Source organism: Panicum virgatum, chromosome 8K, assembly GCF_016808335.1.
Source record: "Panicum virgatum strain AP13 chromosome 8K, P.virgatum_v5, whole genome shotgun sequence".
Taxonomy (NCBI): domain Eukaryota; kingdom Viridiplantae; phylum Streptophyta; class Magnoliopsida; order Poales; family Poaceae; genus Panicum; species Panicum virgatum.
In genome coordinates, this window is record NC_053143.1 from 51,494,273 (window position 1) to 51,518,552 (window position 24,280).

Below are 24,280 nucleotides of genomic sequence, written 5' to 3' on the forward strand. Positions count from 1 at the left end.
GTTGACTAACATAGTAGATCAGTACTATTAGGCTTTTAGTTCCCAAAAATATTTCAGCACTACAGTAACTTCGACTAATTAGGAGTATTAAATGTGGATAACTGACAAAACTCATTTCATAACCCTAGGTGAAATTGCGAGATGAATCTTTTAAGCCTACTCGGACCATAATTAGACAAAATTATGCTACAGTAAACAATCTCTAATGACAGATTAATTAGACTTAATAGATTCGGCTCGTGATTTCCCGTCCATCCGTGTAATTAGTTTTATAATTAGATAATATTTAGTCCTAATCTTCGGTTGGAAATTGCTACAGTGCATTTCTCCAAAAAATTTCGCGAACTAAACAAGGCTTTAATTGTGCAAAAGATGCTAACCGAACGCTACGGTTTTGTTTGGATATTTATGAAGTCTTCCACTCATAGAATATCCTTGTGAACATTGACATATCCTATATATATAAATTGATGCCAAATTAAATAATCCTTCCCGCAATGATACACAAATCAGTGTCCGGGAACTAGGGTTCTATTTCTAATTGCAGTGCAATAGTGCCCAAATTATTTTTCGGGAACTAAGTGGTTCTATTCTAATGGCAGAATTTGTTATCCACGGCTAATAGAAACGCTTTTTTCACTAGCAAAACCCACCACAAAAAAATTGAGTCGATTCTTAGGTGTAGTGTTTATTCTGCACCCAGCTGCCAAATACTGACCGGAATGACTAGAAATTACTGAACTAAATTGGCAAATTACTGAATCACGTTCAATAAAACGGTATTCAGTAATTGCGCAGCTGTTATTACTGAAAATTTATTCAGTAATTAGTTGGGTGTACCTACATTTAGAGTGTAGAATAATATATGGCCCTATAAATATACACACAGAATCCTACACTTCTGAGCATCATCGAGAGACTGAGCTGGCAGATTCTTGAGAGTCTCGCTGTCAATAGGCACGTCATCTACCACTGACTACAAGTTGGCGATAACAGCAGTCCTCAATGCACCTGTTCCATTTTACATAAACTCTATGGTGTGTTTCAGCCGCTTGGGTGATTTAGCTCCTAGCTAATTTTAGCCAACTAATTTTTAGCAAGCTAATGTTTGGCCCTAGCTAAAAATTAGCTTTAACCCAACCGAACAAGATCTAGGTCTTGTTTAGTTGCAAAATTTAAAATTCCAAAACTATCACATCGAATAGGAATCTTACATGCATGAAGTATTAAATCTAACAAAATAAAAAACTAATTGCATAGTTTGTTTGTAAATTACGAGACGAATCTAATGAGCCTAATTAGATCATGATTAGGTACTAAATTGCTACAGTGATTGATACAGTAACCATGTGCTAATGCCGGATTAACTAGTCTTAATAGATTCGTCTCGTAGTTTATAGACGAGCTCTGTAATTAGTTTTAAAAATATTCCATTTTAAAAATTTTACTGACACAACTAAACAAAGTCCTAATGTTTAACTAACTCAAGAGGGGGTTACCGAGCTTGGTGGTCGTCGTGACAGTATGCAATAAGACGGGACACCAGAGGATCCGAGAACGTTGGCTTGTGCCTTTTGGAGTGGAGCGTGTGTGTTTGTGTATGGCATACAGGCTTTGTTTGGTTTTCCCGTGCACACAAGCCGAGAAAAAAAATCTCGCATGCATGAAGTACTAAATGAAATCTATTTGTAAAAAAATTTCAGAAATAGGTATAACTTTCCGCGATGAATCTAATGACGGTAATTAATCGATGATTGGCTACAGTGATGCTACAGTAACCATCTTCTAATCACGCGGTTAAAGACCTCATTAGATTTTTCAGATTCCTAATGCATGGGTTTTGGAGTTAGTTTTGCAAACTGACTTTATTCAACATTGTAATTAACAGTCAAAGTTTCTGGACTTGTGTGTCATCTACTTCCAAAGAAAGAACCAAACACTGAAACACGGCCACAGTCATGCGTTTTGCAGTGTGGCAGATCGATGACAGCTACTCGAACACCGTGGCTTTTTTTTTTGAAAAGTAACACCGTGGCTTTTTGAGTGGCAAATGGGGGTGGGTGGCCGCAAGACAGTGGCAGAGCGAACATCAGTACACACATGCATGACAGTGCGTGCGATGGTCGCCTGACCCTTAGAACCCTTCCGCCCCCTACCCGCCGCTCCCAGAAGGCGACCGGCGCCCGCAGTCGGGAAGCCGCCCGTCGAGCCAGGCTAGCCAGCGGTTAGTCCAGTAAGCCGGCCCAGTCTCGGATCTGCTCTCCAACCGACGCACAGGGGCGGTTAGCCGGCCGGCCGGTACGAGCGGCTAGCCGGCCGGTACGAGCGGCTAGCCGGCCGGTATCGCCGGTAAGCCGGTGCGACCGGGAGAGAAGGTAAGAAGTGAATTTTTTTAATAGAATGATTGGTTAGGTGTATAATTTAGAATAGTAGATGATTTGTTTTAGGATTTAGATTAGAGTTAGGTGTATGGCTGATATGTTTTAAGTTTTAGATAAGATTTAGGTGTAGGAATTAGGATTTAGGTAAGATTTAGGTGTAGGATTTAGGATTTTATTTATGTGATTGATATGTTTTTGTTGTCCATGTATGCAGATAGACAATGACAGGCAGAGATGTTGTATGAGAACACGGTAAAAATTTTTATCTCGGATGGCGATGCAACTATGTTAGTTCAGGAATGGCAGACAACATCGGCGTGGACGGGCCAAACTTGGCAATACTACAAGGCTGAGCTGCTTAGAGTGCGAGGTATCGCTTTGATGTCCACCACCGAATACCAAACCGCGTCCTAAATGGGGGTTTTCCCATTCCTACGTTGAACTCTTATTTGATGTGTATAAGTGTATGACTCGGTATTTGTATGCACGCTTATTACTATTGTATTTGTATGCATGATTATAAATTCTTGTTTTGGTGTAATCATTTAAATTAATATATGTGCATAGCTCATGCCAAAATTTCCTTTTATTTCACACCGGGAATCTATTTTTTAATCGCCGGAAAATTACTTTAAACTACCGGTATACCGGCCAAACCAGCCGGTAAACCGGTCCGAACCGATTGCACGGCGGCTTTTGAATTCAAATTTGAATTCAACCGGTTCCGACCGGTTTCCGGTCAAACCGGACCGGTATACCAGAACCGAACCTCGCCGGTTTGGCTGGACCGGTCTGTAAGTTAAACCCTGGCGATGGATGGACGTACACAGCAAGTGCGCTTGTCCCATCCACATCAAAGATAATATGGGCGGTCTCCGTTCCAAAATAAATATAATTTAAGAATTTAAAATTTATCTTAAAATAATTATATTTCTCGCTTTCTCTGCGCTTCTTGTTTCATGTGCAGTCCTTCTTCTCTACCCCTCCTTGTTTTGTACGTGCATTCTCTCTACTTTGGCCGTATTTAGATTCAAAAAATTTATCTAAAATCCATCATATCAAATATTTAAATACATGTATGAAATATTAAATAAAATATATCTATAAAATTTTTTACACAAATAAGTTGTAAATCACGAGATGAATCTAATGATCCTACTTACTCTATAATTTACAACAGTGATACTACAGTAATCATTCGCTAATTATAAATTAATTAGATTTACTCGATTCATCTCGCGATTTACAACTTTTCCGTACAAAAAACTTTATAAAAAAAATTTATTTAATACTTCGAAATAGTAAAATTTTCTTTCAAAAAATTTACGTCAAAAAACTAAACACAGTTTTTTTACCTTTTAATTTCGGTACACAACTCCTGAAACTGCTCAGCGGGCATGGCATGTGGATGCGGCTAACAGAACTGGCGACGGGGTAAAAGTAGTCAAGGTCGTCCCCGGCCACCGCACCTACCTCCTGCACGGTCGTCTCTTCCCACTTTAACACATGGCTGTATTTAGTTCGCGAAAAAATTTAGATTTTGGTACTATAATATATTTCGTTATTACTTGATAAATAATATTTAATTATAGACTAATTAGGTTTAAAAGATTCATCGCGTACTAATTAATTAGATTGTGTAATTAATTATTATTTTTAATTATATTTAATGCTCTAAATATATATCTAAAAATTCGATGTGACGGATACGGTAGGAAATATTTTAAACTAAACAGCGCACAATTATTCCAGCGGCTGCATGCGCGGCACCGACCTTGATGGGACGTGACAGGTTGGCAGGTACGCTTGACCTCCACGGTCACCGATCGGGCAACCGTGCGAGTACATCACGGCCCCGTCCGTACGACAGGGTTGAATTAGAAGACTCACGTATGGCATTGTTTGGTTTCTACAGGGATTTTTTCGCGCACGTTTTCCGAAAAAACATTTTCCGAAAAAAGAATCTCATATGCATAGAGTACTAAATGAAGTCTATTTGCAAAACTTTTTTAGGGATGAGTGTAACTTTTCGAGACGAATCTAATGATGATAATTAATTGATGATTTGCTACATTGATGCTACAGTAATCATCCTCTAATCATACTGTTAAAGGCCTCATTAGATTCGTCTCGCGATTTACATGGGGGGTTGTGGAGGTGGTTTTGTAATTAGACTTCGTTTACTACTCTAAATTTTTTGTCAAAGATGTAAAAAATTTTCGCGAATTTTTTTTCGGGCCAAACCAAACACGGCCTATGTTAAGCGAGTTAGATGGTATCGTAGTAGCATCAAATATGGATCGATAGAGAATACAATCATCTACTAGCACGTAGAATTTGATCCTATGTAAAATTTGTGCAATGAGAAACAAAAAAGAGAAATCAACACCTGAATAGTTGTGGATGCGAAAAGGCCTGTAGTCCAGTGGTTACAAGAACCTCCGTAGTACTTGAGACCCTGGGTCGACTCCTCGTGAGAGCGAATATTTTGAAATTTAATGGCATTATGCATTTAGTGGTAGGCGGCGTTTTCGTCGACAGCGAAGGCGTCTGTGGTGACTTCGTCAATTTCGAGAATTTGCCGGTTCAGTCTTTGAAGATGCTCATAAGAGTAGAGTTTGCGTACGTGTGTTCATAGGGGAGTGTGAGTGTGCGTGCGTTGTGAGTGTCTGCATTGTATTGTGTCTGCGTTGTACTGTGTAATCTAAAAAATAGTTGTGGATGGGGGATTAGACATGAACAATTCTACTAGCACCTGAATAGTGAATAGTCATGGGTTGTGGATCAGATATAAGAGATGGTCTCTGTTTCTGCTTTATTAAGGGTGTGTTTAGTTCTTAAAAAATTTTGGCCAAAAAAGTCATATCGAATGTTCGGTCACATACATGGAAAACTAAATGTTGACAAAGAAATCAATTGCACATTTCGCATGTAAATTGCGAGATGATTTTTTTGAACATGCGCCATGATTTAACAATATGGTGTTACAATAAATATTTACTAATAACAAATTAATTAAGTTTAATAAATTCGGAATGAATTTGTAATTTGTTTTATTATTAATTTATATTTAATATTTCAAATATGTATCCGTATACTTTAAAAACTTTACGCTCGAACTAAACACCCCTAACACAATTATTCAGTGGTTGCATACATGGCGCCGACCGTGATGGGACGTGACTGGATGGCAGATAGCGCGTCCACCGTTCGGATGGGTGGCTGGCTAGGGCTGGTTCGAGCGTAAAAATTTTTTGCATTGGAATTTTATTAATTTAAATTATTAGATGAAGTTTATTTACAAAATTTTTTATGTAGATGGGTTGTAAATCGCGAGACGAATCTAATGATGCTAATTAATCCATGATTAATCAATAATTAGCGGATGATTACTGTAGCATTACTATTGCAAATCATGGATTAAGTAAGCTCATTAGATTCGTCTCGCGATTTACAACCTATCTATGTAAAAAGTTTTGGAAATAGACTTCATTTAATACTTCTTGTATGTGTCAAAATATTCGATGTGACGATTTTTTTGTGTTTATGGAGTTTATGGGGTGGAGTCTAGATGAGCTGATCAAGCAATCTCCAAGATTGGCTGTCTGTTTCAGCGAGCCAACCAGCCCAGCGCCCCAGCAAGCAGCCGAACATGCTGACTATCAGTGGGAGCGCATCATGGGTCCTATCCGTACGACGGGGTTCCGTCACAAAACTCTCTCATATGTTAAGCGCGAGTTGGATGATATCATATTAGTATCAAACATGATAGTTTCTAAATCGGTGCATATAAAATTGTAAAAAATATGGATTAATAGAGCATACATCATCTATTTGCGCGTAGAATTGATCCTAAATAAAAATTTGTGCAAGGAGAAAAAAAAAAGAAACCAGCATTTGAATAGTTGTGGGTCCTGGATTAGACATGAACAATTCACCAGCACCTTAATAGTTGCAGGTTGTGGATTAGACATGAACAGTTCCTCCTGTAACTATTAAGATGCTGAATTCTCTCTTTCTTTTTTCCTCATAGAACAAGAATTCTTTTTGACCTCAAATTATACATGAACATGGATAATTGCTTTCTCTATTTATCCATATTTTTGTATAATTTTATATGTACCGACTTAGGTGCTACGTGTTTAGTAACACTGTGACACCTAAGAGACCAGTAATATATAAGAGATGTTCTCGGTTCAGTCATATGATCGGGAGCATGTAGTCGGCGGGGACCATGCAGCGATCCCTAGAGGGGTTTGGTTCATTCTCAAGCAACTGAGCACTAGGCTTCCCCGAGGAAGTGCTAGGGAGACTTTCGGTGGAGAAAATTCTCTGTATATCACTGGAAATTTAACTCATCCCTGATGATATGCCATCAAAATTTATATCATCATTTTAGTGCCACTGTAAATTCAACTCTATCCTCTATATGCCATTAACCATTTTAAGAAGTACAGTTACATAGGTGTTAATAAGTGAAGATCAAACGAACCATGTTCCTCTAGATAAAAGAGATAAAGTATTTTATTTTGCTATCCCTTTCTAGTAGGTGAGGCAGAAAAGTTACATAGGCCCAGCAGCTTTTTATTTTGCTATCACACATAAAAACTTGTTTTCTTCACTTTCTCCTCTCTCTTTTTTGAGATACTCTTCATTTTTTTGAGAAAGTGTTGTTTTTTATTGATACAGAATTCTTACAACCAAGCTCCTAACCGGGTATCTCTGAAAGAAAATAAAATTACATATACATCCATTACAGGAGCATCCAGTGTCCTTCGCCGTCACCGACCTTCGTTGCCGCAGCCTGGTCCTCCATCTCCGGCAATGAAGAAGATCTAGAATGAAGCTTCCAGCTGATTCCCGATTCGACAAAGAGTCAAAATTGAAGCCCATCAGCAGCACAAAGTACTGTTCGACCGTTGAACACCCCGGGCAAATCCCATTTTTACCGGAAACAGATGCTAGTCGCAACACCGGCAAGCTCCGGTCACCAAGCGACAATCCCACAAAGGGGATCCAAGAACATCTACCCGCGTACAGGGGCAAGTGGAACCTTAACGTCTAAGGAAAAACTCCTAGGAGGGACAAAATCCCAGTGAACACACCACCAGTACAAGCATCAAGTCTCCTTCGAACAACAGCCAAGTCGTGGAGCACGGATTCGGCGATGCCATTGACGAAAAATTCACAGACAACGCAAATAAGCACACAGAAAGTTCGAGACTCGACGCAGAAGATGGAAACAAAGACTAAATCGCCGAAGCCAAACTTCCTGCATAAGAAATTGTCGCTGTGAACCTCCTGCCCACGGACCACATGAAGAACCCATTCGTCGTCGACATGGATGACGCCGGAGAAGCTCGAAAAAGACTCCAACCCTAACCCTGAAACTAGTATAGTAGTAGAGAATATATACACCCTCCACCGAATCCACAACTCCCCAAGCCTACCGGCGTCAAAAGAGGCAACCGGAGATGAGGAAGCACGCGTTCGGCAGGCTAGAGCTGGAGGCTGGTGCACCAGCCAAACACGGTGGAAGCCGGCGGATCCGGCGGAGGTAACGAGAATCGCCCCGGAGTCGCCCTTTCTCAACTGTGTGGAGGAACGGGACGCTTCGAGAGGAGGCCCGTCTTTGCCGGCCGGCCCTTGAGACACTCTTCACTTTCCCCTGCATCTATCGATTTGGGTTCAGCCCACGTACTGAGGCCATAGCGGACTCGGCAACCGGCAAGGTGGTCCACGCGCGGCCCACCTCATCATGGTTCCCTTCTCCGTTCTCCCACCTCTCGATCGAGGAACCAAGGCTCCAGCGCTCTGCGGTGACCGCCGCCGCCGCAACCCTGCCGGCCCCGAAACCTGGTGCGGATCCTAACGGCGAGCTGGTGCTCGAGCGCCCGCCGCGGCTGCCGAGGGTTTCAGACGAGGCGAGGCGAGGGCGGAGCGGGGGCGAGGGAGCGCGATGGCGTCGCTGGGACGGCTCAAGTCCGCCATCTTCGATAGGGAGGAGAGGAAGATGTAAGCCTCTCTCGCGGGGGAATCGCCCCCGTTCCTTCGCGTCTCTCTCCTCTTTCTTCGATTTATTTAATACCCGTCGTTTTGGTGTCTTATATTTTTGGATTTCTGCGGATCGAATCGGCTGTAAAAACCCTAGCTTTTTATCTCCAAATCCCTTGCTGGGATAACTGTTAACGACCAGTGCTTCACATGGTTCTAGACTAGAGACCTCTTCGGTCCTGCTTATATTGAGAGCGGGGGTAACAAAATGTTTCACATGGTTTAGCTAGCACCTTTTTGTTCTTGATTGACTGGGGATATGCAAATTAATTGCCCTGCCTGGTCGAAGTATGCTGGGTTCTACAATGTTCCGCATGGTTTTACTACTTTTTAGTTCTTTGGGATATGAAAATTATCATACCTGTGAACCCTGATTTACCTCTCGGCCCATGAGTGCCTCGTAAAAGTAGCTAGAGTTGGCTAGTATACTAATTGAAGGCAATGAGTTGCGGCCTTGCGGGCTGCCTTTTGTTAGTTTGGTTGCGGTTCTTAGGCTGAATTGTCGCCTCACAACTCTGAATAGTTGATTGATGGATGCAGGCAGTACCAGTCGCATATCCGGGGGCTCAATGCGTACGATCGCCATAAGAAGTTCATGAAGGACTATGGTATGATCTGTTGCTGCCTTTGTTTCTTGAAAAAGCATGCAATTATTTACCTTTGCCCCCACTTTTTTCCTGATTGATTCAGGATTGTGTTGGTTAAGGTATTATTTATGGTTGACCATAATGGTTGTGGAATGAAATATCATGGTAATGAAATCTTGAGTTAGGCAAACCAAATTATACTTGGTCGCACTAATGGGGTTCAAAGAACAGGGGATACTTGTAGTCTTGTAGCTTGCAATTGCATGTCCACTAAAAGACTTGCAACTCTGCTATAGCCACACACAGACAAACATACTAAGTATGATGCTCCAAAATGATCTTGCGAACTTTCTTACACTTCTGTTATTACTAATTAGTTCAAGTGCTGAATTCTGTATGGAGTTGAGCAATAAACACACCAAGATCTGGTTACCTGTGTACTCCTCTGTCTTTGTAGTGGATCACAATTCATACAGTGTGCTGGTTAGCCTGCTTTAATAATAGCTTTAAGTCTGATATATTGGTACCGTGTCCCAATGCAAACATGTGGATAGATGATTGAGTTTCCCTTTCATCCTTAAAAGGAAACTGGAGCACTGGCACATGATGAATCATTTATTTGCTTGGCCTTGGTTTCCAAAAGAAATGGAATGATGAACAGTCCCCTCTACTTAAGAAATAATTGGGGGCTACCTTCATCCATACATGGATTATATATTTTTCCTTGTGCAACTTGTCAACAACAACAACAACAACATAGCTTTTTTTCCCAAGCAAGTTGGGGTAGGCTAGAGATGAAACCCAAAAGAAATAAAGGTCATGATTCAGGCACATTGATAGCTAGTCTCCAAGCGCTCCTATCCAAAGCTATTTCTTTAGAGATATTCCAATCCTTAAGGTCTCTCTTAACTGACTCATCCCAAGTCAGTTTAGGTCTACCTCTACCCCTCTTTATATTATCGACCCGCTCAAGAACCCCACTACGCACCGGCGCCTCAGGAGGCCTCCGTTGGACATGTCCAAACCATCTCAGCCGATGTTGAGTAAGTTTCTTCTCAATTGGTGCCACCCCGACCCTATTCCGAATAGTTTCGTTTCGGACTCTATCCCTCCTTGTGTGCCCGCAAAACTACCGCAACATCCGCATCTCTGCTACATTCAGTTGCTGGACATGTCGCCTTTTTGTAGGCCAACATTCAGCACCGTATAACATCGCCGGGCGAATTGCTGTCCTATAGAACTTGCCTTTTAGCTTTTGTGGCACCCTTTTGTCACAAAGGATGCTAGAAGCTTGATGTCATTTCAACCAGCCAGCTGAAATTCTATGCCTAACATCTTCATCAATGTCGCCATCCTTTTATCGCACCGATTCTAAATACCGAAAAGTATCCTTCTGGACCACCACTTGCCCATCTAGAGTAACGTCTCCCCCCTCATGCCTAGTCACGCTGAAATCACACATCATGTACTCGGTCTTGGTCCTACTAAGTCTGAACCCTTTCGACTCTAACGTGCGTCTCCACAGCTCTAACTTCCTATTAACCCTTGCCCTACTCTCGTCAACTAGCACCACATCATCAGCAAAGAGCATACACCAAGAGATCTCACCTTGTATATCCCTTGTGACCTCATCCATCACTAAAGCAAATAAATAAGGGCTCAATGCTGACCCCTGGTGTAGGCCTATGTTAATAGAAAAGTCAGTGGTGTTACCATCACATGTCCGGACAAACGTCGTCGCATCCTTGTACATATCCTTGATGAGGGTAATGTACTTAGTTGGGACTTTGTGCTTCTCCAAGGGCCACCACATGATATTTCTCGGTACTTTGCATACGCCTTTTTGAGGGCAATAAAGACCATGTGCAAGTCCTTCTTTTGCTCCCTATATCTCTCCATCAATTGTCGTATTAAGAAAATCGCCTCCATGGTTGACCTTCCAGGCATGAATTCAAACTGGTTTTGGGTCACACTTGTCACTCTTCTTAGGCGATGCTCGATAACCCTCTCCCAGAGCTTCATCGTATGGCTCATCAGATTAATCCCACGGTAGTTAGTACAACTTTGAACATCGCCCTTGTTATTGAATATAGGTACTAATATACTTCTCCTTCATTCTTCCGGCATCTTGTTTGACCGAAAAATGAGGTTAAAAAGCTTAGTTAACCATACTATTGCTCTGTCACCTAGTCATCTCCACACCTCAATGGGGATACCATCAGGGCCCATCACTTTACCTTCCTTCATCCTCTTCAAAGCCTCCCCGATCTCTACCTCTTGAATTCTCCTCACAAAGCGTCTGTTGGTTTCGTCAAAAGAGTCATCTAACTCAAGGGTAGGGCCCTCACTCTCCCCATTAAACAACTTGTCGAAGTACTCTCTCCATCTATCCCTGATCTCCTCATCCTTCACTAGCAGTCGATCTGTCCCATCCTTGATGCATTTGATTTGGTTGATGTCCCTTGTCTTCCGCTCGCGGATCCTAGCCATCCTATAAATGTTCTTCTCCCCTTCTTTCGTGCCTAGCCGCTGATACAGGTCGTCATATGCCTTACCCTTTGCTACACTCACAGCTCGCTTTGCAACCCTCTTCGCTAATTTATAGCTCTCGATGTTGGCTGCACTCTTGTCAAGGTGGAGGCACTTGAAACACTCCTCCTTAATAGCCCTTTGCACCTCGTCGTTCCACCATCAGGTGTCTTTCCCCTCTTGTTTGCCTCCCCTACTCACGCCAAACACCTCTGAGGCCACCTTCCGAATACATATTACCATCTTTAGCCACATGTCATCTGCATCTTCTCCTTCTTCCCAAGGCCCCTCACCTAGCATCCTCTCCTTAAACGCTTGTGCCGCTTCCCCTCTAAGCTTCCAGCACTTTGTTCTCACAATCTTGGCACGTTTGTCCCGGTTACCCGAAGACGAAAGTCCGCCACCACAAGCTTGTGTTGAGGGACAACATACTCCCCAGGTATCACCTTACAATCTAAGCAATCACGTCTATCCTCCTTCCTAGCAAGGATAAAGTCGATCTGGCTCGAGTGTTGTCGGTACCTCTGGACTAGGGTACCCCCTCTTGCTATGTCAAGACTCGCGTAGTTATCCGTAACTACGCCCTAAGGAGCTGAGCAGCCGGACCCCTGGGGTCCGACTCCATCACCCCGGGCCAACAGTCCCGGACCCGCTTCCCACTCGGGACGGGTCCGGTGTCACCACGTGTCCCGGAGAAGGACCGCTCAGCTCAACAGCCGGGGACCCTGGACCTCCGGCGAGGTCCCGGACCCCCACATACTATCCGGACCCCTCAGCGGGGAGGAAACAGACACCCCGCCTAAGGGGGTCCGGAGCCGCCACGTGTCCGCAGGCACAGGCACGCGCGCGGCCACCAAGCTTCCTCGGGAAGGCTTGCCCACCTACCGCGTTCAATGCGGGAGACGTTAAGTGCGCTCTGCCACGGCAGAGCCCGAGGCGTGCTTTTGCCATGGCTGTACTGTTGATCGCGCATTACCAAGGCGCACCGATGCAGCCGTTGGCGCTGCACACGCCACGTGCGTCAGTCTGCTACACCAGCTAGACACGACAGCTCGGCGACGGAGTATCATAACGCCTACGCGGTAGATCCAACAGTCTACGCCGCAACCTACACTGCCTCAACGGGCGCCTCGCCGATGGGACAAGTGAAGACCCCCCTCGGTCAGAGAGTCTACAGGGCGATGAAGCATATCCGGGAAGAGATTTGCAAAGCACAATTAATGTCTTTTTCATGGTATCCTATGCATCCTCGTTTGGCCCACCTGTCGGGGCCCAACACCTGTGTACGCGTTCCCCTTGCTCTATAAAAGAGAGATGCCCGTTAGAAAAGAACTCAGGTCCCAAAAAGAGGACTGAGAGCCAGAGGATAGACTCATCCACAGACACTAGAGCAATACTACTCTCAGTGGACGTAGGGTATTACGCTCCGCCGGCCCGAACCACTCTAAAATCCCCGAGTGTTCATGTGTTCTTGCTTCGTGAGTAGATCTGACGAATTACTTGCGTATCCCCGAGTAACCACCCTCTGGGATTAGGCGGGTGCTCTACGCCACCCGGCTGTGGCCCCCCTTTTTAGAGCCACGACAAGTGTTGTTCACTACGAAACGTCACAAGATGGGATTCCCTCTTCTTGAAAACGGTATTCGCTATCAACAAGTCGTAGGCCAACACGAAGTTCAACACATCCTCCCCCTCTTGACTCCTGCTACCATACCCAAAACCCCCGTGCACTCGCTCGAACCCTACATTAGTCGCACCCACATGGCCGTTGAGTTCTCCTCCTATGAAGAGTTTCTCGCTGGTAGGCACGGTACTAACCATGCTATCTAGATCTTCCTAGAACTGCATCTTGGTGCTCTCACTAAAGCCTACCTGAGGGGCATAGGCACTGATCACATTCAAAGCCGAATCTCCAACTACCATCCGGATTAGGATAATCCGGTTGCCTTGCCTTCTAACCTCTACGACTCCATCCTTAAGGCTCCTATCAATCAAGATACCTACACCATTCCTACCCGGTGTTGCCCCCGTGTATCAAAGCTTGAAACCAGTATCTTCAACCTCCTTCGCCTTCTGGTCCTTCCATTTAGTCTCCTGAACGCATAGAATATTTACACGCCTCCTAATTGCTGCATCAACTAGCTCTCGCAACTTACCCGTTAGGGACCCTACGTTCCAGCTACCTATACGAATTATAATTGGCTCGGCTAACTTCCTTACCCTTCGCACCGTCAAGGGAAGTGCGAAGACCCTTGCTCATTTTTCACTACACCTGGGCGTAGATGTAGCGCGCCACTCAGGTTGTGACGACCCGACCCTTGCTCACTTATCATCGTACCCAGGTCACGATACGACGCGCCATTGGGGGGATGGTGACCCGGCCCTTGCCCATTTATCACCACACCCGGGTTCCGATGTAGCGCGTCGCTAAGAGGGTTACGCCCCAACGAGTTTTTTATGGGTTTCAAATCCATTAGAGTGGCTATTTTTGATGCTGGTTTGCCAAAAACTAACGCAACCCTCCTCCTTTACCTGGGCTTGGGACCGGCTATGATGAGACGACTCAGGAGAGAGAGTCTTCCAGTCAACATAGGCGGAGTTCCTTGTGCAACTTGTCACCTAGCTTAATATAGATAACATTCTAATATGGATTTTTTAACATATAGTTTATGTCCTGGTCTCCAGTTTTAGTATATTGATACCCAATCCTGGTGCAATGGTACTTCTTTTGCCCAATGTCAACACATTAATAGAGCACAGAATGATCCTTTCATTCTGAAAAGGAAACTGAGATAGTGGCATATAATGAGCTATTTATTTGCTTACTCTTTGTTTCCAAAAGCAAGGGGATGATGAACAGTCCCCTCTACTGTAGAAAGAATTGGGGGCTACCTTCATCCATACATTGATCAGAGTTGACTAAAAGTTCATTTTTTTAGTTGAAGTATAAATCTTTTGGGAAAGGCCTAAAAAGTAGAGTCTTAATTCGGGTTGCTTGGATTTTGTTGGTTTTATTTAGCACCGGTTTGGCTGGTATACTTTTTCTCGAATACGCAGGAGAGCTGCGTATCTTTGTATTAATAGAGAGAATAAACCGGCCCCTTGCAAACTAGCACACCTCACTCCGAGCCGAGCTGTGAGGGGCTGTGATACACTATGATGTTGTTGTAGCCTAAGAAAAACAAAAGCTTGACCCGAGACCACTAACAAGGACTAGGAATTAGCCTAGTCCGAACACTTGACCAGCACTCAAGGAGCTGAGGCATCGAGCCCCTGCCAGACACCACAAGTGGTGTTCATCCTTGAACGCCTGCAGTAACCTGTCCAAATTTGGGCGGTCTCCTTCAAACACACAAGCGTTTCGGTGTTTCCAAAGAAGCCAAGCACCCAAAATAACCAAAGTATTAAAACCTTTCCGTTTATCTTTCTGAATCTTTTTAACACTCGTCCTCCACCATTCTGAGAAGGAGAGTTCATCCCTTAATGGAGTGCAGACCTGCCAGTCAAACTTTGCTAGAATTCGAAACCAAAACTCTCTTGCAAAGACACATGTGGTGAGTATGTGTTGTATATTTTCAGGTTCTTGATCACACAGCAAACAATGTTCGGGATGTGGAAGATTCCTCCCTTCCAAACGATCTGCTGTCCAACACCTGTTCCTTACTGCCAACCATAGAAATATTTTGCACTTAGCTGGTGCCCAGGATTTCCAAATTCTTCGCCAGGGCTCAAAGTTAATTGCACCATTGAAGAAGGCCAAATAAGCTGATTTAGCTGTGTATTGTCCCGAGGCCTCAAACCGCCAAGTGTGAACATCTTCTTCCTGAGTGAGAACAAACTCAGAAAGAATGTTGGATAGTTGGAACAGCTCATATATCCCAATCATAGATAAACCTCCTTGTATGTCTTGCGCCCATCTGTTATCAACCATGGCCTCTGCAACCAGACTCATGTTTCTGATACGTGTCGGGACTGCAGCCACCACTAATGGTGCAATGTCTCTGACTGAGCTGCCATTAATCCATTTATCCTTCCAAAATTTAGTTGAAGTTCCATTCCCAATAGATGTCTGCATTCCAACCTGGAAAAGTGCCAACACATTGGCGTGGATGGGGATATCAAGGGACAGCCATGGCTTGCCAGAATCTGTTTTCCGCAGCCACAGCCACCGCACTTGTAAAGCCCAGCCCATGATTTCCAAGTTAGGAATTCCCAAACCACCAAGTTCTAGAGGTCTTTGCACCTTCTCCCAAGCCACCAAGCAGCAGTCCCCTTGTGCCTCTTTTCTTCTTTTCCACAAGAAAGCTCTTCGAATCTTATTAATTGCCTTAATGAACCATTTGGGAACATTAAGCGCAATCAATACATGTATCGGAAGAGCTGAGAGAACGAAGCGCACCCAAGTTGCACGACCCGACATATTCATCATATTAGCCTTCCAACCAGGCAATTTGTCTCCTATTCTTAGTCTCCCAGAATATTGGAGATCAGACACTGTACCTTATGGTTTTTTTAACCTTTACATAGATGGTATCCATTCTTCCTTTTCTGTATAGTGTATCTGTATGTTGCCACTGATACATGTCCTGCCTTTCAACAGTTCAGTTTTATGGCCATGAGAAAAATAGGGATAACAGTTTACCCATCAAAACTGATAAAGATACACTGAGAGAAGGATACAGGTCAGAACCATGTGCTGTTAACATGTGCCTGTGTTTTTTTGTGAAACTCACAAAAGCCTCACCTATCTTCTTCTTCTATTATGCGAAAGATTCATTCTTTCTGAGGAGGATGACATGGATTCAACTTGGGAGAAGAGGCTGGTCAAACGTTACTATGACAAGCTTTTTAAAGAGTATCCTGTTTTGGTAAATTTTTTATTGCACTGTTCTTTCTATGATGATATGTCAGTACATGACATTTGTTTCAGAAAATTTTGTGAAGTAAAAGGTTCATTTATGCTGAAGCTAATATTACATGAAGTTTTTTAATAGTTTGGTAATATAAATAGGCATTGGGCATGTGAATGTGATCTTACGACTATAAAGGGCATATATCTGTTGGTGTCCTCTGCATTAGTACGCTCGCCTGTGTTAAGACTTGAGCACTTCATGCTTTCTGTCAAGTGTCAACCAGGATTGATCAGTGCCCGTATAAAAGGGAGCTGTATGTCATGGGCTCTGTACTATTATACTTTGTAATTTTTTTAAGACTTAACACAACTGTGCTTAGGGCCCTTAACTTGAGGCAGGTATTGCATAGCTGACATGACCCAGTACAAAAAAGGAAAGGTATGGTACTTGAACCCTGCGTCAATGAATATGATTTCGTGATGGAAACATGTGGTTTCTCCTTTGCACTTGAATGCTATAGAAAAGGAAGAGTGCTTGTAGCAGGACTTTTAGAGGGACATTCATCTAAAGGCAATAATGGTATCCTGCCAATTGATTCTTTTGTGACCTTGATTTTACATTTCATAAATTAATGCTTGGGAAGGAATAACAAGATGATTGTTCTTCTTGGTTGGGGATTTGCGTCAACGTGCATATGCAAGAACCATGCTTGCCCACACACCCATTTTTTATATCAACTTATTAAGTTCTGGCAGGCATGCACAAATGCTGATTATCCTTGTAGTTCAGAAGTGAACAAGTATTAATGATATGGCAGTCATGCGTACTCTTGATAGGACGATGAGTGGATGTCCAACTACCCCCCCCCCCCCCCCCCCCCCACCCCCCCCCCCCCCCCCCCCCGAACCTTATTAGATGCAATTCAAATCCAGTATTACAACTGATTTCATCTAATAAGGGTAGTACTGGATATGGCAGTCATCAGTTGTAGTACTGGATTTGAATTGCATCTAATAAGGGTATCTTCTGTACAGATTGGATTGAGGTGGAGAACAGAAAACGAAGTGATATCTGGCAAAGGTATTCTCCAGTAACCCTGTCTGTTAAATTCCATCTAAAATGATTTCCCTGAAAAGTATATTGTTTTGCTAGCAACAGGCCTTTCAATTGGAAATCTAGAACATAAAAAGGTATTTAGAGAAAATGCAATTAGAGGTTACAGAGCTTAAAGCTTCATTTGTTTACATTATTAGGCATACTTGTCTTTTTTTATTTAGCTGTATATCTTTCAGTGCAAGGTGGGGTGCTTGCACCAAACAACCACCAAACTCCAAAACAGATCAGAACTGAATTTCCTGTTTTTGAAAGTCATTATTATAGTTCTCTCCTCATATTATAGTAAGATATCAGAGAATGCAGGTATTTTCTTGAAATTGTGTAATCTGTTAAACAAGATCAGTTATTCCTTTGATCTGAATCAATATAAAAATCTTCAGGGATGACCAGAATATGCTCTTTTGCAGGGCAATTTGTCTGTGGCAATAGGCATTGTGATGAAAAACAAGGGCTAGGTAGTTATGAGGCATGTTCTTTGCTAGTATCTAGCTGCTGATCCTATAATGTGTAAAATACATTTTATTAGCAGTTTCAACTGTAGCGATAGCCCTTACCTTTTTTTTTCCTTCTCTCTTCTTCAGGTGAATTTTTCTTATGTTGAAGCAGGGGAGCAGAAACAAGCACTAGTGAAGTTGGTAGCTTGCAAAAGGTTAGTCAATCCACTGTTCCATTATAACATTTCTTTGAACCAGTTTTTCATTGGCACTTCTGTGCTTATCATGATATTTGTATTTCTTGAACTATTCCTTGGATCACTGAATCTTGCTGTGTCTATTATGCTTTCTTTTTGTTCAAGCAAGTGCCAAATTGGTTATTTAGCCTGATTATAGTACATTATGAAAGATGTGCAGAAAAGCTTGCTTATAAAAGGCAAAGGGATAAAGAGAAAGAGAAGGAAAAAGAATTTTCTGGTGAAAAGGAAATCGAATTAAAAGACAGGGACAAGAGAAAGAGGTACCTCTAGTTTTTGTCCACCCTCACTACCGCACTATTTTTTACCCTACCTACATTCTTTGAGTTGGTTGTTCAAACTGCAGAGAACATGAGGAAAGTGACGATACCTCAGATGATGAGGCTGAGAAAGATAGAAGAAAGAAAAAAGGTACATATGATTGCAGTCACCTTTTTGTGTGGTCAAGCACATTGCTGGGTTTGGGGGGCAGTGGTGCTTGTTTGGCTACCAGAGTAAAAATTCCTCAGGCATATAAACCTCAAAACGGGGTTTTATTAACATCCTTGTGGCCTAATCAACCACATGGGAGAATGTTCCTTTTGATCATTTTGGAGTTGTGGGTGTGAAAATGTCATGTGAGGCCGACACTACCGGCGCCGGACCTGTGTTCTAGTGGCCAACAACGGCGATCTTGACGCAAGCCGCCAGCGCCGAGTGGCTAGGTGGGAGTTTAGGAAAGAAGCCATGCAGATCGGCATGCAAGGAAAGCTAGAATCAAGGGGTTTGTTACCTTCGTTTAGCAGGCCAAGTGCCTATATCTTGATGTAATCAGTACTGTTTGGAATCAAGAAAGAAAACCCATTCCTAGTCTCCCTCTTCTCCTCTTAATGTCATCCCCTTCACCATTGAGCGCTCAGGTGAAATCCCTAGCGCTGCTACCGATCAAGGCTACGAACTTCGTAGCCGGGGCCCTGCCGTCTTGGGCGCAGATGCCCTTGACCAAAAATCACTACACTGTTGACCGAAAATCACTACACTGAAAACAAAACAATATACAATGTTGGTCAAGAAAAAAATAGAAAAGTTAAAATTATAAAAAATGGCATGGCTGTGGTGTCTGGTGCCCAATCGTGGTAGCAAAGGTGCCATATATCTGGAGTGTACAAACTAACATGCACTGTTAGACACCTTGTCAAGTTAGGATTTGTTAGGTTTGGTTAAGAGAAAGGGTCACATGCCAAAGGGGTAGACTGCAGACCTCGACGGAAAGATAGCCGGGCGAATTCAGCTTAGAGGGAGACCAGACTATTGAGTTGAGGGACTTGGTATTAGTTCTTCTTTGATTGCTTGAAAGGAGATAAAATGCTGTCCTTATATAGATGAGGAGACTTGACAATTAAGAAAATAATCTCTAGAATTAAGGACTAACCTGATCTTAATATTCTATTATTCTCCCTATCCCAATTGAAACACACCCCTCCCACTGGGTTTCAGTTAATGGGATAGGAGCACTTCATATCCCATTCGCAAACCTTCCTCTGATAACATGCCCCAAATCCAAACATAGGACTAGCAGCCATATCCCATTCCCTCCATCCTTTTCCTGAAATCCAAACAGCACCTTTTCGATTTTTGGCCGAAATATTGAGTTCACTTGATTCAGAGTAACTTTGTGTGTGGTTTCCACCTTGGAATGGGCCCAGATCATGGTTGATCCCAAGCCTTGCTAACAGGGTCTAATGGGAACATCAGATCTTTGTGGTTGTTCATGTAGTCAAATGTTTGGTGTTGGGCTCGGTAGAACATATGCCTGGAGGTGGGCTCACCAGAACCTGTGATAGCCTTGGGCTTTGTCGATTATTCTGTGCTCCTGAATGTATATTGTCTGTTTCTATTGATTTAGGGATGCCATAAATTCCAGTGTCGTGAAACTAACTCTTGCCAAAATTCTGCAGATCGGACGGGAGCTTCTTCAAGGAGTTCAGGAAACAACGATGAAGGTTTCGAGGAGTTCCTCGAAGGCATGTTCCCATGATCTGATCATCTTTAGTGACTAGAAAAAAAAGGCTCTTCCATGCTCTTTGGAAGGAAAAAAAAACACGGATCTTGCAACAAAGCCATTAGTAATGGAGTATCGAGTCTTTGCAAATCCAACCCTTGATACGCTTTGACTACAAGTCAATGTAGGCGCGCTGTCTGTAATTATGTGCTGTTTCATTTTCGCATCACTTTCTGGGTAGTCGGCTGACATGTAACTGTAACGGGATTCAACACGATCATGGGCCAAAAAGTACTTGAACTGCTGGTTACATGCATGTTTGAAACAGTTGCAGCCCTGCAGTGTGCCTGACCACATCACGCACCTCTGGTACAAGTTATCAACGATATGAAAAAAGGACTAACCTCTTTTCAACATAATAATATAAGTGCACATGCTGAGACATCACAATATCCATATTACCCAGGGGCGGGTGGGTGCCCGGGCACCCACGCCGAAACGAAAACTCAGTGTTAACTATCAAATTTTCACCTTATAAATCAAAGAGCTTCCCCCGATTTAGCTCTAGCTTCGCCCCTGATATTACCCTAGACTATTGATCGCACTTTGGAAAATCCACAGGCGGTGGTGGAAGCGCTGAGTCCACCGTGGGCCCATCCTCTATGATGAACACGGCAGCCATGCCAATAGACACATGCAGCTCGTAGTGGCAATGCATGTACCACACCCCTAAAAAAAAGAAGAGAACAAGCATAAGACTTCGCCTCTAAAACAATGAGTATGCACATATACTAAAAGAAAACCATACAAGTCAAACTTTTTGACGCTCAAATTGAATTGTTGGGATTGTAAGATGGACTTTTTTGGTTCTATCTTTCCAGTTTTCTAATGTTGCTCTGAATTCTAAACCAAAAGAGTTTCAAGTTTGACACGTACTACTAGAGTGGTTGGGTGAAGAAACCATGCAATGTGCCCTGCCTACCCACCTGGATTGTCGGCGACGAACCGGACGGCTGCCCACCCAAGCCTGGGGACGAGCACCGTGTTCTTGAGCGGCGGATCCACCAGGTTGTACTTCGCCGCGTCTCTCCCGGCGTCGAAGTTGTCGTGCCCCTGCGCGAGCGCAAACATGTCGTGCCCGTGCAGGTGCATCGGGTGGTTGTCGGTGTCCATCACCGCCGAGTTCTGGAACACGATGTCCACCACCGCGCCGTGCCGGAACCGCCGCGCCACCGCCGCCTTCTCCGTTGGCTCCAGCCACGCCTCGTTGGGCCCCCACGGGATCAGGGCGCGGTCGGTGAAGTTGAACGGCCTCGCCGGCCGGTCTGGCAGCGTGTACAGCTGGTCCAGACCGCCGGCCGTCGCCGTCGTCCCGTTATTGCGGTGGTGGTGGTGGTAGTGCGCCTCCAGCAGCGGCGTAGCGGCCGACGCGGCGGGGAGCTGGAAGGAGACGTTGTTCATGGTCTCCACGATGACGGACTCCTTGCTCCCGCTCCTCTTGCACGACGACCGGCCTCGCCGGCAGATGGAGCCCATGCGAAGCGCGACGAAGAGGCTCTCGTCGGGGCGCGCCGGCACCGGCGGGAGACGCGGGTGGCGCAGGCTGCGCATGTTGCCGTGGAAGTTGAAGGAGACCATGTAGTCGTGCTGGTCAGGCATCTCCGGCTCCACCGGCGGTGCTTCGCCGCCGCTGCTCGTGTACCGCACCGTCGCTCTGGAGCGGGTCTCGGGGATCTGGATGTCAGGCTTGGGCGCCTGGCCGCCGACGGCGACCATGTAGTACCGGCCGGGCGCCGCGTCGGCGACCACCAGCGCGTCCACCGTCTCACCGGGCCCGATGGCCACGACGTCCGTGGTGAAGGGGCGGACGTAGTTGGCGTCGGCGCCGACCACCGTGAACCTGTGCCCAGCGATCTTGACGTAGTACTCGGAGTAGAGCGCGGCGTTGACTAGCCGCAGCAGGTAGGTCTTGCCGGGCTCCACGTCCAGCACCAAGCCATCTTCCACGACACCTTTAATTTCATGGTGAAGGAAGTAAATAAAGAGAAAAGGTAACTTTTTTCTCTAGAGAATAATGTTATCACTAATTAGGAAGATCGAGATGATTACCGGAGCAGTTGTAGAGATCTCCGAGCTTGCCATTGATCGTGGTCGCGTTGGAGCTGTCGTCGTAGTACCCATCCTCCATGTTCTTGGCCAACTGCGCGAGGTTCAGGTTCCACCACTCACCTGCCATGGCATCATCAAGGTGATCACTCACACTTGTGCTCTTGGCCGGATTCCAAATTTGCAGACAAGAACCAGTTTCGTAAAAAAAAAAGAAAACAAGAGAACCTATAACGATGGGGATCTCCTTGTCAGGCTTGGGGAACGGGTAGGCGTGCCGCGGCCGGATGACCAAGGCGCCGTGCAGGCTCGCCCGGAGGCAGGAGACGTGAGCGTGCCACCACAGGGTGCCTTCCTGCCCGCTGACGTTGAGGTGGTAGGTGAAGCTGCGGCCCGGCCGGATGGGGCACTGCGTCACCGACGGCACCCCATCCGCCCAGCAGTTGAGCCGCTGCTTCAGTCCGTGCCAATGGATGGTGATGTTGTGGGGCGACTTGTTGACGACATGGACGGCGACGGCGTCTCCCTCGGTGACCTCGACCGCCGGCCCAGGGAGCTGGCCGTTGGCCACGGTGACCAGCGTCTCGCTGCACAGGTGCGCCATCTTCACCTCGCTCACCTACATGTATGAATACGATTCAGTTCACGGCTGCGGCCAATTCTCTGATGACAATCTTTCTGAAAAATTACTACCAAACATGCATGCATGTAGGCTTACAACAAAGGTGTGCTCGACGACGGCGCCGGCAGCCACCGCAGCCATGGCGACAAGGGCCGCCGCGCAGAGGATGGAGGCCGCCATGGATCGGAGATGAGCTTGGATCTTGTTCCTCATGTCGCCGCAGCCGCCTATATATACGATCAGACCTGCGGTAATAAGTTAGTTGATCTGATGATGCTAGCTGGGCGGCCGGGGATACAGTACACCTGAACTGCGCGGGCGTCTGCAATGGTTGACCCGATCGACGACAAAATTATATTGGAGACGAAAGGGATCGGACGGTGGCGGCCGATCAACGCTTCGGATACATCACAGGAAATCTCGTTTGGACTAACCAGGGGTTATTAGCCGCTGCATTGTCTTTTGCAAAAATATTCCAAAAATTGCATTGTCTTTTGTGGTGAGTCAAAGTTAGTATTTTTTTTGGAATAAATTTTGAACTCTATAGTTATATTTATTTTGAGACGGAGAGAGTAGTTTGCAATGTAAGCCTATTTTGAGACGGAGAGAGTAGTTTGCAATGTAAGCCGGTGACTAAAGAGGGAGGTTTGGCCCCATGGGGACGACAAAGCCCAACTCCAAGTTGTAAGCTTTTCTGGGCCTAATTTTAGTTCCCCTTTCTCATCGTGCGAGTTGCCAGTCACAGTGTATCACACATCGGTCTAACTGAATAAGTATCGTCACAGTGTGCTAAACCCAGTCATATACTACTGCCTAATTCTTCTTATGCCTCTCTCTCAGGTAAAATCATGAGGCTCGCAAATGCTTAGTGCTATATGGAAATTAAAACGCAAAACATGCGTGAGGGCCCAATGAGTGTTATTGGCAGAGCTGCAGTGCTCCTCAGCATTCGGGACACTGCATTTTTGTTTACAAGAAGCCAGCAGGGGTCGTAGGGTGACCGCAGCATGACCAAGCTGTCCCATGAAAAGTGTTGACACAAATCTAAAATCAACACACGAACACACTTAAACGTGAGCCAGCAGGGACGTAGGGTGACCGCAGCGTGACCAAGTTGTCCCATGAAAAGCAGGGGCGTAGGGTGACCGCAGCATGACCAAACTGTCCTATGAAAAGTGTTGATGCAAATCTAGAGCCAACACACGAACTCTCTCAAACGTGCGGCGCGTGGAGAAGCTCGCTGCAGCGCCTCCTGTGCAGACCGGTCAGACTGGTTGTCACCGGACATACCGGTGATGAACCAACGAACGTTGCCCGGAAGGATCCGTCGGGACGGCGCACGCAGGGTTATTCTAGAGTC

The 24,280-nt window shown here is 45.0% G+C and overlaps 2 protein-coding genes across 4 annotated transcripts in view; one reads left to right on the forward strand and one right to left on the reverse strand.

The window, feature by feature from the left end:
- Nucleotides 1-20,502, forward strand: part of LOC120645131 (protein FRA10AC1-like) — a 73,875-nt gene extending 53,373 nt beyond the window's left edge. The window contains exons 1-11 of one of the 3 annotated variants that reach the window (XM_039921893.1): nucleotides 8,117-8,396; nucleotides 8,976-9,043; nucleotides 16,152-16,233; nucleotides 16,323-16,406; nucleotides 16,803-16,842; nucleotides 17,439-17,484; nucleotides 17,928-17,986; nucleotides 18,102-18,169; nucleotides 18,364-18,474; nucleotides 18,558-18,622; nucleotides 20,149-20,502. In XM_039921893.1, the coding sequence (XP_039777827.1) occupies nucleotides 8,341-8,396; nucleotides 8,976-9,043; nucleotides 16,152-16,233; nucleotides 16,323-16,406; nucleotides 16,803-16,842; nucleotides 17,439-17,484; nucleotides 17,928-17,986; nucleotides 18,102-18,169; nucleotides 18,364-18,474; nucleotides 18,558-18,622; nucleotides 20,149-20,228 (759 nt within the window). In that variant the 5' untranslated portion in view covers nucleotides 8,117-8,340 and the 3' untranslated portion in view covers nucleotides 20,229-20,502. Of the gene's footprint in view, nucleotides 1-8,113; nucleotides 8,397-8,975; nucleotides 9,044-16,151; nucleotides 16,234-16,322; nucleotides 16,420-16,802; nucleotides 16,843-17,438; nucleotides 17,485-17,927; nucleotides 17,987-18,101; nucleotides 18,170-18,363; nucleotides 18,475-18,557; nucleotides 18,623-20,148 lie in introns of those variants that run through there. The other 2 variants (XM_039921894.1, XM_039921895.1) reach the window with 2 other exon arrangements.
- On the reverse strand, nucleotides 20,339-23,326 carry LOC120645129 (laccase-15-like). Its single transcript, XM_039921890.1, has 5 exons — nucleotides 23,017-23,326; nucleotides 22,527-22,917; nucleotides 22,302-22,421; nucleotides 21,179-22,204; nucleotides 20,339-20,921 (listed from the first exon to the last, which is right to left on the reverse strand). Exons 1-5 carry the CDS (start codon nucleotides 23,131-23,133, stop codon nucleotides 20,785-20,787), a joined length of 1,791 nt encoding a protein of 596 aa, XP_039777824.1. The 5' UTR covers nucleotides 23,134-23,326; the 3' UTR covers nucleotides 20,339-20,784.
- Nucleotides 23,327-24,280: the final 954 nt, after the last annotated feature.

Coding starts and splice junctions, on each gene's coding strand:
- LOC120645129 (XM_039921890.1), bottom strand. CDS start 23,133: ATGAGGAACAAGATCCAAGCTCATCTCCGATCCATGGCGGCCTCCATC. Junction 22,422..22,526: donor GGAGATCCCCATCGTTATAG/GTTCTCTTGTTT, acceptor ATGCCATGGCAG/GTGAGTGGTGGAACCTGAAC. Junction 20,922..21,178: donor GTTCGTCGCCGACAATCCAG/GTGGGTAGGCAG, acceptor TCTTTTTTTTAG/GGGTGTGGTACATGCATTGC.